General features: G+C 42.7%; 1 protein-coding gene across 1 annotated transcript in view; it reads right to left on the minus strand.

Annotated features, from left to right (window-relative positions):
- Positions 1–15,420, minus strand: part of SH3RF3 (SH3 domain containing ring finger 3) — a 247,182-nt gene that overhangs the window by 92,333 nt on the left and 139,429 nt on the right. The window contains exon 2 of the mRNA XM_058018799.1: positions 960–1,235. Coding sequence (XP_057874782.1) covers positions 960–1,235 — 276 coding nt within the window. The remainder of the gene's footprint in view (positions 1–959; positions 1,236–15,420) is intronic.

Raw genomic sequence — 15,420 nt, forward strand, 5'->3', positions numbered from 1 at the left:
TGTTGCATTCGGTGAGAAAATTACATGCTGCAAATAATTCATTCAGCTATAATAAGTAGCTTCAAAAGAGGAGGTCAGTAAAATCCTGGTGAAGGATATTTTTATCGTCTATTTCATATTCATTTTCAGCATAACTGTTATTACTTTATGTGATACTATAACAGCCGCAGACAGCTGAAATAAAACAGAAAATGACAATGAACAGGTTCTCCATGGCATTCACTGCCATAAATTAACAATAGGGGATGGGCTTTATTTTACTATGAGTTTCTTGATATCCATGAAACCCATCTAAGGTCAAGACAAATTGCTAGGGAGGGGAGTGGGAGGTAAAAAGCAGGTGGGGAGGAGGGGGTGAAAGGGAAAACGTGACATTTTAAATCCAAAGGAAATTACAATATCTCCGTTTTCTCACATTCCAAGAGGAATTTATTAAACATTTTCATTTTAAAAAACCACCAAAGACCATTTTTTAAATGTCTGCCCTTTACTGTATTTATGTTCTTAAAATAGGAAATACTATTATGATGATAGTGTATTTCAACTGCTAATTGGTATATGGTATGATGCAATACACATTTTGAAGCTGAATGCCATTTTAAAACACTGGAACATCTGATTCAATAAGAAACATTAAAAGACACATTTCCATTAGAGTTTTTTTTCTGAAATTTGAGTAATTCTTGGGGAACATTTCAATGCAGATGAAATGCATGCTTTTTAGAGGGAAAAAATATTCTCAGAAAGTGTGCAGCCAGTTCTGCTTGTTGAGCTTCACTAGCTTTACACCAGCCTTGCTATTCATGGCACAATCTCACAGAGTCCAGGGCAGGCCAGGAAGACAAGGAAGGTGTCCCACCAGTCCCAGCACCCCTGGCTCAGCTGCCAGCACCACATGCGCCCCATCACTCCCTATCTAAGCAGACTGCCGAACATTTTAAAAACACCTATTCCCCTACCTTGGTGAAGGTCAAGCAATCCTTGTCTTGATCTTTATCCTTTATTTCAAAGTCGTAAAGTGCTTTGCCCTGAGGTGGAGCCTGTGGGAGGGGCTTGATGCACTGGATGTAGCTGGCGGGGAAGAAGCCGTGGTTGCCATTGAGCTCCCCGTGGTACCAGTTCTCGTCCACCTTGCGCCGCAGGATGATGATGTCCCCCTTGTTAAACTTGAGGTCACCAGGCTCCTTTCCCTCATATGTGTACAGGGCTTTGCCATAGGGAAGCTGAGAAACACTCTGGGGAAACAAAACAAACACCTTTAAGCAATCTCCAGCCAGCACCAATATCATTCCTAGAGTCACTGTTTAGCTGGAAGCAAACTGAGCAGCCATGGTCCTTTACCAAATGACCCCAATGACTGCAGCAGACTGCCCCATAATGCTATACTCTGGATCTCAGGAAAACTAGGATGCAGGTGATGATAAGCCTGAGAAGGTAGGTGTGTTATATCAGAGCAGGCACTGTCCATCTCATGTAGCTCAGCTGAAATCTGCAGTACCTCTTACACCACCAAGCAGCATCGCTTAATTTGCAATATATCCCATGTAAGCAGAACTATATGTTTAAACAACTAAACTTGGATGTGTCAAAAGGCAAAATATTAGACATGCTGACCTTCAGAGTTGCTTTGGTTTCTGAAGCTCAGGAGAGAGACAAAACAATACATGCTTGATGATTCACAGGGTTATAAAAGCTGGCAAATTGGTAATTTTTCATTGCATTTGTTTGAGCATTTCCAAACATTTTTGAGTTTGAAGCCTTTTGTTTAGCTTTTGATTCTGTAACCAAATACTCTTATTTCTTTCAAAATCCCCAAGTCTCATGCAACTCACTGAGGGCTACTGTAAACAGTTGTAATATTCTTTGCTGGCTATGAATTAATGTCCTTGTGGAAAAGTGGAATAGGCAGAATGCCCCAAATCTTTCTTTTAGAACTAAAAAGAGCTCTGAAGCTTTCACTGTCATTAAAAAAATTAAACAAACATACTAAAAAATCATGGCCCATGAGAAAAAAAAGCCTAAGAAGTTCATTGTTTGGTATGATAAAAGAGTGAAACCTATTTGATGGAAGCCACTTGAGTGTGAAGAATTCTTGCCAGAGTTCATTTTGTCCCAGTGAAAGGTAGATTATCTCACCCAGGCTGGGACTGCAGGAACAATGTTTTGGTGGAAGTACTGGTTTGTGCAGCCCCTGTCCTCCCCATCTACTTGCTCCTCTTCTTGCTGAGTCCCACAGAGCAGGGGGTAACTCTGTTGGACACAGCCTCCTGCTGCTTTGGTCCTGTCACAGTTCTTTAACCCATACTGGAGTGCAAAAGGTGTATTGCTGTATTATCCTATACCATTTTTCATTTTATTCAATTTGAACTAAGAGTCAGCTTGCAAATACACACCAGCACATAACACAAGGGATGTTAGAGGAGTCCTTAAAAATCAACCTTCTGTAAGAAGGTTTGTTTTTTTTTTTTTCAGAGTTGTATTTACAAAAATGACACGGTTTTCTTTGCATACACATGCCTTTGAGTAGTCTGTTCCCTGCTGTGCATCATGCTTGTCAATGGGGTGTCCTATAGGGACAATGAAAAGGTAAAGCTATATTTAATAAAACACCCTGGTATTCACCCAGGTGTTTCTAATGCCTGTACTTCTGGATGACATTCCTGTGCCTAAAATAACACTCAGATGCTTTCCCCAGAGGATAGGTGGAGTGGCCTGACAGAAACACTGCACTTCCAGAAAATGAGATGCTGGGATGACTTTTCATGGTATTTGTTAAAACCACAAGCAGAGGCATTTTTCAATTCCGATGGGTGCATTAAACGGACCTGCTCTGGTGGGGTGGGTTTAATGCTCTTCCACCTGCATCTTTCGGCAGGAGGAGGAGAAGCAGAGCCCTGCCTGCACTGCCTGCACTGCCTGCACTGCCTGCCAGCGCCTCCGCCGCTCCCGGGTGCCAGATGGCCACGGCGGCAGGCACACACCATCAGCTGATCAAAGAGCAACTTTCTTCAGTGCACCTTCACACACAGGCGTTCACTTACTCATTTTTATTAGGAAAGGCTTTGGTAGCTGTGCAGGTCTTGGAATGTTGTGTGACAAATCTCTTTGCCTACAGCTCACACTGAAGGAGACAGGCAAAGAGGCACAGCTCTTCAGAGCGTGATCCATGTTGTCTGGAGGGGGATTTCATTTCTTTCAGATGTGTCCCCAGTTCTAACTTTTCTCATTAGCAATGTGCAGTTCCTCTGCAAATCCTCTGTATTCTTCTGGATTTTGCTGTATCTGAATGGAACTACCCACTTAAAGACCAGTTGTTCTGGAAGCTCCTTCAAACATAACTAAAAAAGCATACAATCAACAGCCAGCCAACAAAGCATTAAACAGTCTCTGCCAAATCAGTGGCAGCATCCTACTGATATTTTTCTCTCTGCCAGGATGGTTATTTCCCTTGAAAGCAAAGTGTTGCACCCTACACAGCATTTTAAAGATTAAGCATACAATACCATCAAACTCCTTAGGTAAGGCACAGATTGTATTACTCATTTGAAACTAGGAAAAAAACCCCACACTAAGCTGAAAGACTACAGAGTCTTGTAGTAATTTAGAAATAAAAGAACCATTACTTTAATTCATGCTGGGAGAAGAAACTTTATCAAAGGAAGAGTAAGACTTCTGCCAGGTGCACACTGCTGATCCAGAAATTTGCCTGGCAAACACGCTCTGTATCACTTACCCTAGACAGGACCTTCCTATTCCCAAGATCTTTGTAGCAATTCAAGGTCAGATCACTTTTTTTACTTTTTAGCCACTTTCTCTTCTCAAGCCTCATTTTACTGTACAAAAAGGCAACACAGTAGCCCCCAGTGCTTCAGAAAACAAAGGGGATTTTACTTTATTGCACACTTCATCAATGAAATCCTTATGCAATACATGCTGGGCTTTTATTGAAAATTAATTGGTCTGGCTAGAAGATGATTCAGGTTTTTTAACTTCACCTGATGCAAATGAGGACTTTTAAGAAAAACAAATCAACTGCGAGACATAAATTTGAAATCTGGCATTGTTCTATTTGGAGACCGTAATGTGGGTGTTTGTGGTTTAGTTGCTTGTGTTCCTCTTCTCTTTCATGGGCTTATCTGTGGGCCATCTAGGAGCTGTCCTACACAGAGAAGATCTGGGCAACTGACAGTGGGAAGGACTTCCAAAACAAACTGTTCCAATTATCAGTTACTTCCAAAAACAAGCTGCTCCAATTGTTCAGAATTTCTAATTCTGAATCACAGCTTTTCAACTAAAAACTCTGTAGAAGCATTTTTTAAGGTGAGCATGTTATTTAGTGGAAAAGATACCCACTGACATTGAGACATTTCCCAGCCTTTCTGTAAGGCTCTATGTACCCATTTTGATTTGAGTGTCCCATGTAAACCTTGCATTTACTGTGGCCCAGGTACCAGTGTCCTCTAATCCTTTTCAAATAAAGCTACTTGCTCTGTTCTAAAGCTTTAAGTATCTGCTCAAATCAACCAAAGAGAAAAATTTAGTATCACAATTACAATTAAAAAACTCAAACAAAACAAAACACAACAAACCCAAAGTACCCCCAAACAACAAACCAACCAACCAACCAGCCAACCAACCCTAAACACTTAAGATAAACTCTTGAAGCTCCTTTGATTATATATTCTGGCCAAAAGATCTAGCTTTCATTGGACTTTTCATGGTCACATTATATTAATGGATCCTAAGAAGGATATTTTTGGAAATTTCCCTTTATTATTCCTATTTTTGGTTAATTCTTAAGTGAGAAGCAGATCAGATTCAGAAATTTCCTCTGAACTACATCTGAAAGGAGGGATCATTAAGCATCTTTTAGCAATCTCTGCTGCTGTTTTCTAGTTGCAATGTGGTTCTTAGAAATCTTCCTCTGATCTTGATTATCTTCCTCACTGGCAATCTTTGTGCAGACAAATCTGACCTATCCACTCCTTCTTCTTCACTTGACTTTCCCAACTCAAAGGAAAAGAGGTTGGCCAGGACTGATGTCTGACTGATGTTCAAACTCCCCAAGCCCTGCTGGTGAGCATGGCCTTCCCATTTTATGTTCAAAACCTCAGCTCATGCCCTGTCCTATTTCCCCTCAGGTCTTTGTTCCATGCAGCAGCATTTCAGTCAGAAATCATCACCTTCAGAATGTCCATGTGGTCTTTCCTACAAAACCTTCTAATCTAAACGAGGATATAAAGTATCATCCCACAGATCAGACTCAAGCAAAGCAGAGACAGGCAAGGTTCAGCGAGACAAAGCACAGTGAGGTGTTTCTCCAGCAACTGCAGGAGGCTCACACCTTCCTCTTGCTCCCTGCTTCAGCAGAGCAAAACCTCCTTACCCTTCCTGTGCCCATTCCATGCATGAGCATTGCCACAGCAACTGCTGGTGGACAACACTGAGCCTCTGCACTGCACCCTTGGCATGCACTTCATCCCCTGCTCCACCACCTAAGTCCCTGCTCATCCATGGGGCCCCATCCTGGCATCTCCTGCCTCACTGTGTCCATGGAGAGGAGCTCCCTTTCCAAGCCTGGCCCCAGCAGCATTGTGCTGCTCCTCTCCCTGTGCCACTCAGCCTCTCAATGGCCACTCCTGCATCCAGGCACCAGTGTGGTGGCAGCCTGGCTGTCCCGTGAGGAGCTCAGCATAGACCACCACCCCACTGCCTTCCTCCAAGTCAGCTCCTGACCTGTGCTCCACCATAAGGAACCCCTGCCACCAACCCCCTCCCCAGCTGCCATGAAATCTGGTCGGGCACAACGCAGGTGGCTGCAAAATTAAACAGCCTCGACATCTGAGTGCATCAAGGAGTTGATTTGCCCTGCTGGTTTATTGTGAGGCTAACTGGCACTTGGCTATGATGTGTATTAAATTTCAAAACTCTGTGTGGGTGTGTATAGAAATAAAAAAAATTAAGAAAGGAAGAAAGGAAGGGATGAAGTCACAGTCAATGGCAACAGCCAGTTTCTTTTTCCTGCCACTAAATCCATGCTGGCATGATGCTGAATACTGCCAAAGGTTTCTTTTCTATGTCAGCAATCAATACTGACGTGAAAGCCTGAAGCGTTAATATGCTGAAAATCCCCCTTGCAGAAGACTCAATGATATGTTGGCAACTCAATCATTCTGCATTTGTGTTTCAGCAATGTCAAATAGCAGCAGTTAAGCAGAAACCTGCTGGCAAATTGACAAATAACAGCCATGAAGCAATTAACTGGCAAAGCTGGAGCATTCTTCATTATGTATCCTGAAGAACAAAAGGAATGGGAAAAAACCCAAACATGCTTGCTTCCAATAAATTCTCCCAGTAGAAAGCTTAGTAGAATGTGAGCCGACCAGATAGAGTAGGTCTTCAGTTTTCAAAAGTTACAGAAAATAAACTCTTTCCCAATGTGCACAAAAGCAACGCAGGCTCCAACAGGGGTCAGAGCCTGCCAACTTCTGCATGCAGGACTTGGTGGAGAAGGTCACTACTTCAAAAAAATGTCTCATGCTTGCCCAAAGTGCTATGTAGGTGCCTATAAAACAAGAAATCAAAAATAAAATAAATAGGGCAAGGCATCCAGCTACTAAACCCAGACAGAAATGCTATGATCCAACCCTTCTCTCAAGCTAAGTTTGTGTTTAGATCCTTGAAAGCCAAGAAATCTCTTGAGGCTCCAGCTACAACTCCTCTCCACAACAGCAAAGCAGAAGATTTTTTTTCTGCAGTGTGGAAGCCTTGTTAATGCTAAAGGGTAATTTCTCTTGCCCAAGCTCTTGCCTTGTGCAGGTCAAACTGTGCAAAACCCTCAACCTCACTGCTTCAAGGGGTTCCCTTGCACATGGAAATCCCCCACAGGAGGCAGGTGTGATTCTGCCTGCCCCATGGGGCAGCAGTGTCACCTCACCCCTATGTCAGGGGGTGAAAGAATCAAAGAATTGGAGAAAGGCAAAAGGTGGAGGAGTACTTAACTCCTGTTTCCCTTTGCTCCATGAATCTTGATCATCATCTGTGCTAGGGGTGAAGCAGGAGGGGATAAAGCCAAACAACCTCAGAACACACTGCTGGAACAGCCTGACAGGAACACTGCTAGGGACAATAATTTGTTTTTTTAAAGTCTGTAATAAGTCGCTTCAGCAAAACACACTGGCATGTTGCTTCTTGCAGTCCTTCAAAATTCTCCAGGATCTCTCTCCATACCCCCCATACTCCAAATATATTTCTGAAGAGTCTGTTCCTCTGCATGAATGTATATACATTTATCTCTTTCATCAAGCACTATCAAGTGTAAACATCCAAAGTAAATTCAAAGTCGATAAAGAAGAAAAGGAAAAAGTAATGAAAAGTAATTAAAAGCATGCACATCCCAGAGGTAAAATACAGTTAAACACAAGCTATTACTATAAAGCATAAATAATAATTAAAACACATACTGCTAATTTTTTGCTCCATTACTCTGAAGCATCACACATTACTCTGAATTTCCCAGGCTACACAAGCAAAGATTCAGCAGTGACAGTTTGTACTGAATTTACATTTTCCAACTGGTAGGAAACTCCCCACAAGCAGGCTGGGTAGCACTTCAGCATATGGTTTCCTGACACCCATAAGAGCTCAGCAGAAATCCCAGCAGCTGTGCTGGAGAGGACCAGGGCTGCGTGATGGAGCACCCACCAGCAGGGCTGCTGAGGAGGAGATGGGCTACTCCACTCCCTGTAACTACCCTGTTACTGGGATCTTGGCATCCAAAACTCCCATGCAAATCAGCTGAGAGCAATGTAAATCATGGCCTGCTGGGATCCCTTTAGGACACACAAGTGAAGGCAGTCTGGCACAACGAGCAGCTCCATTGTGGTGGCAGTGACAGCCGTGTCAGCCAGACTTGGCAGGACGGCAGGGACTATGCACTGCCTGCTTGTTCCTCACCACCCTGCCCACTGTGCTCCCCCTCAGGTTAACACCTTTCCAGAGTGACACCTTTCACCTAAACTAAAACACATGTTTTAGTCAGCCCTAGGAAGGAGAGAGCACTTGCACATGCAGCGAGCTGAAGAAACAAGGGGTCAAGGCAAACTTTAGCCAGTGCAGTTAAACCAAAAAATGTATACTCCCACCAGATCTGTGACCTGCAGAGTTTTTAGTGGCTTTTGTCCTCAAGAGGAACTTTCAGGGTGACAGATCATGAATCATCATCATATCTCACAGCAAAAACTCTCAAAAGCGCTTTGTCTTCTGTGTAAGATGGTTTGTCTTACGTGCAGCGATTCAGAAGTACAGGTCACCTGTCTGACATATCTCAACAGTGACACTGCAGCATTTGCTTTCACAGAAAGGTGATTACAGGAAAATTAATCAAAGAGAATCTAAATTCTCACAAAGAAGCAAAGACAAACCCCACTTATAAGCTGTTAGTCAGCTCTGCATGACAGATCAGTGAAAGCCTGAAAAGTCACACTTTGCATGTACAACCTTTTTGAAATCAACTTTAAGAATAAAAGTATTTGAGATGACAATAGAAACAACCCCATGGAGAATGAAAACTGAATGTAATCATTTATATACTCTGGAAAGTGGCATGTATATTGATAGTGCCATATAGGTATTAAATAATCACAATAAAAATAAAAGTTCTTAACTAAAGCTTTACTGTTTTATTTGACAAAATGGTTACCTAATATTTAGGCCCTGACCCTCGCTGATGGTGCTGCAGTCCTTGTGACACCTGAAGACACACGCAGACAATGCATGGCTCCCACCTGGAGTAGAAGGGAAAATGCTTTTCCAAAACTAAAAGGTCTGGGAATGTCTCTACACATTTGCAAGAAATAGCCTTTATACATGGAGGGGAAGTGTCCAAACAGATTAGGAGCCTATCTGCCATTTCCAGAAATGACTTCTGCAATTAGCATGAGGATACCGGGGGAATTGCTCAACAGATGGAGCATGAAGGCAGGCAGGTACAGCATCATTCTGGCACATCACCATTGCTCTCCAATGAACAGGGAACAACAGTGCTCACCACCCCAGAACAGCACAGGATGGTGTTCTCCACTTCATCAATGGGCCAATGGAGCACAAATTCATCTTCCAAGAGAAAAGTGTCTGACAAAGTTATTTTGTAGTTTATCTGGCAAACAGGCACACCTTGCATTTCACCTTATAAGGTCCATATTTGTACACAGCAAGATTAAAGAATGTTTCAAAGTTTCTCCTAGCAAATGCAGCTGATGCATGCCGCACAACTGAGAAAAAAACCAGCAGGCCTTCCACTGTACAGCTTTTCACATAGATCTGTCTGGGATTCTCCACTTTATCAATATTAGATCTGAGTTAGCTTTACAGTCCAGTGCCATTTCTCTTAGAAAGATTCACAAGTTGAATGGAAGAGTGCATCTGATCTCATAATTGCAGCTTATAGCTTCATGTCCTCGGCACAGCTCACATTGCTTCAGCCCCTCACTCACTATCTATCAATATTTACACATTCAAAGATCTCTATTTCTCAGTAACCCGTTGTTTAAGTGAAGTATTTTCAAACTACATGCTCTATCCTATTAAACAACATGTGATATTCAGGGTCAGGTTGGATTTCCAGCAATGAGTTCACAGCTATGGCTGCCCTGAGAATTAGAATTAGTGGGTAACACCAGGCAGCTGTTTAACCATGTCAGTGGAAAGTCCCTCCCGTTCTGCAAAACCCCAAAGCTTCCAAACTCTCTGCTCTTTATTAAGTGATACAGAGAACACACTACTGGAATTGCAGAACAGTTTCTGGTTTCATTTGAACCAGTTTAATTCCATTGATCTTGATGAAGTGGTGTGGGTGTATAGAAAATTCCTACCTGGTATAAAGCTTTACCTTACAAGTAATCTTCTGTGAAACAAAGCTGAACATCTGGCAGTCTCTACCAAGGAGAATATTTAGTGATGACTTGTGCTGGCCATAGTCTTCACAAGAGCTAGGTATGTTCTAAGAATCTGTCCTTCACTTTTCAGGCAGGAAACATTCACTGGATCCTAACGACCAAATATGACCCTGATAATCCTGTGCAGGGATCTTGGTGAAAGGATTGGCTGCTGTGCACAGACACTTCAGAGCAGAAGCTGATCTACAAAACATCCCAACCAAGAGCTGACACAACTTCCAACCCAAGAATGCAGTGTGGCTTCCTGAGAAACCATCAGACAAAATATGCCTCAGCTGACTGTCTCACAAGGGCAAGAGGCACCAAACACTTCCTGAGCTTCAGGAACCGGCAGTGGGTTAACACGGAAAAAGCAACAAATAACAGAAGAAAAAAATTTCCAGCCAGCGCAACTCTGCTAAGCAAACTAACAGCCATGTGCTATTTGAGCAGTTCAAAGAGGAAAGACAGCACAGTTGGCTACATTTAGCCTGCCAGAGCCACCAATAGAGACAAATCAAATAGGAGCTCCCTTGAAGCTGCAGAGAAACACAAAAAAACCTCCTTATATTCAAGGCACTACAACATTATATCTTTAAGGTTGCCTTGTGTTCTCAATTCAAAGTGTCTTAAAACCTTTAAATAAACATGAAATCTCTCATTGATTACTCCCCAGATGACACCACTTTGGTCAGAACCATGACCCAGTTTTCCCAGCCCCCTGACAGAACCAGTCCTTGCTTGCTTTTTAATAAAAGAGATGAGTTAAAAGTCAGTTCCCTGTGCAATTTTGAGAGCCTGAAGTTTTTTCAGGCTTCTTCACTTCCTCAATGGCAGCATTTACAGCTCTGGAATTTTCCACAATTCCTTATGCTGTAGGTCACAGCAAGAAAAAGAAGAACACTTTGGGGAAAATACAAGAAGTATTGCATAAAAATCCCCTAACATGAATCTCTGCTGCAACTGCTTCATTTGATCTTTCCTGGTGGAAGCTGACGAAGCACGGGATAGCTTACATTTTCCAGCAGTGCCTTTGTAACTCTGCTAGCCAGCCCAATACCTCTGGTTTACTTTCCAGCCTTTCCACATATTTCTTTTTGGCTCTTTGCCTTGTGACTCGAGTGTTTCCTAAGCAGAAACCCTCTCCCACCCCAGAAAGGACTTTATGGTCCAGTCCTGCTACAACTCATTGGAGCTGGGTTTCCTCTGACAGAGACCAGGCAGGTCACAGCTCAGAGGTCCTACTCCCAGACCCCACTTTTTTGGCACTTTTCTATTACAATTTTTTCCCTCTCAACGGGACAACAGGGAGAAGAGAGGGGTAAGGAAGGGCCTGGAGATGAAGCTGCCCCAAAAATGGAGTGGGCAGCTGTTATTTACCATCTGGCAAAGCTCCCAGAGCTCAACAGAGGGAGCCCCACTCCTGTGAATCTTGCCGGGATTGCTACCCATAAAGAAGAGACTTCATTATTTCTTTTTTTTTTCTTTCTTTTTTTTTTTTTTTTTTAATAAATAAATTCTCACCAGGAAAATCTTTGTCCTCTCTTTCTTCCTCCCTTCCCACAAATGTTAACTTAAAGGTTACACAAAAGCTTCTTCCATAATTTCAACCACTGAGAATCAAGAAAACTGGCGCCTGAAACACTTTGGCAGCCTCAGCTCACAGGCTGCAGCACCCAAAGAAAACAATCGAGAAAAATTTAAAAATTAAGGATTTTTTAAAATTAGCTTTCTGAGGTGACACAGTTGGGGATTACTTCTCTATACGGACACCTGCATTCACTGAGGAGCTGAGGCAGAGAATTGCACGGCCTGAAGGGTGAAACGGGGATGGTTTTTTACAGGGGATTGAGCCAGGGTTTCCAAGGAGTATGGGAGAGGCAGTGTAAGATAAAAGACCATTTTGGTCCTCCGATATGGAAATGGAATGAAAAGTGCCCACGCAAAGGACCTGCCTGTGGTGTCAGGCTGGCCTGTAAACTGAAATAGATAAATGGATGAAGGATGAGAAGCCAGTCTTGATTTTTATATCTGATGAAGGGGAGGATCTGAAATTCCTGTTTAAACCCCAGCTTTGCAAAAAATCAGATTTGATTTACTTATTCAGTTTTTACTTTTGCTTTATGATAAATAAATGTGGTGCCTAGGAAGCACCTATTTCTGCTGTATCTTTTTCACTGCATGTGACCACAGAGCAGATTCCTGTGCTATAAAACTGAAAATATATCCTCTGCTTTCCACTTGTCCAAAGTTTTCATAAGACAGCTTTTAAAAATGTACTCTAAGAGAACTTTCTGAGGTGGTATTCACAGTTTCATAAATACTGTATTACCTGAACTGTGCCTTCCCTGAAGTGACAGGGCGTTTGATAAATGCACCGTGGACTGCATACACTGTGGAGCTAAAGAACATGTTTCCTTGGTAGCTCAGCTGTAAACTTCAATAGGTGGATAAATTCCCATGTCACTAGAGAATATTTACAACTGAACCTTATTTATCAGCAGCGTGCCCTTACCAACAGCCCACACAAATCCTGTTACACAAAAATGGCTGTGGCTCTTTTCTCATAGTTAAATGAAAATCACAGAGGTTTCTTTTGCACCAGTACAGGTTTTATAGCCAGTGAGAAGAAATTGCATTAGGAGATGCTAATGTTGAAATATTCTTGGCTCAAAATGTCAGTGTGAGAGGAGCTAGCTCATCCACATCTGCACTGTGTGACCAGCTTCCTTGTCCCCTTGCTGTTGGAGAACATCTCAAGTAAGAGCGCATCTGGAGTGTCCATCCTCTCATTGTCTGAAGAAATGTACATGATGACCCACTTGCCAGGAATTTAGAGAGAATATTTTCCCTCTGTTTTCTGTGATTAGCAATATGAAAATATCTGCTATCCAGTAAAAATGAAAAACTTGTGCTTTTTAAATCACAGCATTTCAGCCCTGTTTATCGGAAGTATCCCTGTGGTTGTTATTCTCCCTCAAAGAGGAGGAGAATTCTTATTTTTCAGAATCCCTGCCCACTCCTTGGTGGGACTGCAGGCTCCCTGACATCCCCCAGCCTGCCTCCACTTTGTTCTCCTACCCAGATCCCGTGCCCTGAAATGATTCATTGGCTGCAATTTCCTGACACTCGCTTTCTCCATGCAGATGATTAGGAGCTGCTTTCAGGGCTCAGTCCTGCTGGCAGCACAGGCTGGCACCTCCCTGCAGGTCAGCCAGCTGACTGCCAGGAGGGCTTTCATCAGCTCTGGCTCTGACGTGTGCTGGGCACGCTGGGCAGGGGTGCCCACTGTGCTGAAGAGGTCAGAGAGCATCCTGCACTCCAGAGCTGCCAGTCCTCATCTCCTCTGGGCTGGAAAGGGCCCCAGTGCTGTGCTGGGCTCCCATTAGGAACAGTTCAGCTCCTGCCCTGCATGCAGCAAACCCCTGTGCAGTTTGATGTTCGGGAGCAATAGCAGTTGGAGCAGACAAGGAAAACATCAAGGCAGATACAAGGCTTCGTAATGCAAATCATGCTTTTATATCATTCTCCCAAATCCCCTTTGGGGAGAGGAAAGTTGATTATCTACAGAATATGGGTCAAATTTATGCCTTAAGGATCTTTCAGTGCTTTGGCTGCTTGCTGACATAGTATGGGGCTCCTCGCTGCCTTTTCAGGTTAGTGCTTTCAAAGTGCTGTCCCTGGGCATCATCATCATAATCATCATCATCCTCAATTTCATAATATCACTAAAAAAATTAATTTCCTGCACCCACTCCCAGGAGTTTCTCTCATGCTGAACTTAATTGATGCTTCCTCCTGCACTCTGAGGAATGATTAAAATGAATGCTGCACATGTTAGGAAGCACCTTGGATTTCAAACTCTGCATGGTTTCTAATTAAAGAGATGCACACAGGATGCTTGTGCTACATTTCACTCCTCTCTAAGGCTATTATTATTACATACATTTCAGCAGTAGTCAAAAGAGTCTCCTCTACCTCACATAATAGGATCCTGATTTAGACTGGATAATCACCAGTCGTTGATCTGGGTGGAAAATGTCTTTAGGAAAGGGAAAAGAAAAGGCTTGTGCTGTAACCAGCCCTCTGGCAGAGAGATTGATATTAATGACAGAAGTGTTTGAATTTCTGGCTAACCTAGAGCATATAGTATCCAATGTTAAGCACTGGCTAATGAAGTACAATAAATAAAAAAGAAAAACCAGCTAGAAAACCCCCATCACAATCAGGGGTGCCTGATGTTCAGAGATTTTGGAGGAAAAAGGCACAGGCACATGAATGTCAGCACTATTCCCACAATTCCCTACCTACCTTCTCCCTCCCAGTTTTCTGGTGTCCCTTTGTCTTGGTGATAAATACTTGATTCCTGGACAAAACTGCTTGACTTCAGGTACAATTTTTGAGATGTTGGTGACCTTTACTTACCTCAGGAAATCTCAGGACCCAAATGCCAGGGAGGAAACAACCAGTGCTGAAATCTAGCCCCACTTAGACATCTGTATCATCAGCATCTGCATTTGACATCAACAGGGCTGCAAACAAAGCTAATATCCCCAATTTTCTGTGAGAAGATATGGGGCTCAGAGGGGAAAATATTTCACATGGGTGTGTTATTAATACAAAGTCAGCTCATAAACCCTATCTTGCCAAGCTGTGCAGTCATTTTGAAAACTGCAGCTACACCCCTTGCCAGATGCAATGACCTTACTGTTTTCCAAGGCCAGGTTCTGCCTTTGCTTACATGAATGTAAATAACTCAAGTGCTCTCCCACTGCTCATAATGACAGTATTCCTGATTGTCACTCTTGTGGCAGCACACTCAAGTTCTGTGGCAAATGACACCAGGGGAAATGCCATGATAGCAATCCTCTGCTGCACTGCATGCGTGTTTTACCACCAAGTAATACTTAAAATATGGGATCCATTTGCTTTTCCAATGTCTTGTGAAATGCTACAGGTTATAAATAATTCAAACCAATAATAACAGGATGTCTAGGCATTTATTTTTCAGGTTTAAGAAGGTAAGTGACTAACTTTGTGAAATAAACTGCTTTTACTGAAATAGCTTTCTCTGCTGATAAGGAAATTATTTCCAATTAGGCACTCTGCATATTAGCAATAGCAAAAGACTTAACAGACTTAACAACAAAGCAAATTAGTGCAGTGTATACATTTTTATTACTTATTCATCTCTGTATGTTTTCAAATCCCTTCAGAACAGAATTGAACCCCTGTGCCTCTACCTTGGGTTAATGCTACAATCACAGGGACATTGCATGAAACAGGCTTCTTCTCTGTCCATGTTATAAAACTGAAAAGTATTTTGCTTTTCAAAGATAGGTTTTAGACACAACTTTGGGAAAGGATTAGGGTACATATCACAAAAGGAAGAAGATACTTTGGCCCCTGAGAGGGTCAGAAGTAAGACATACAACACTTCCCTAGCAGCTAAATCAGCTCACCAGCTTTACCTCTCCCCTCCTTC

The sequence above is a fragment of the Melospiza georgiana genome, chromosome 2 (genome assembly GCF_028018845.1).
Source record: "Melospiza georgiana isolate bMelGeo1 chromosome 2, bMelGeo1.pri, whole genome shotgun sequence".
NCBI classification, from domain to species: Eukaryota; Metazoa; Chordata; class Aves; order Passeriformes; family Passerellidae; genus Melospiza; species Melospiza georgiana.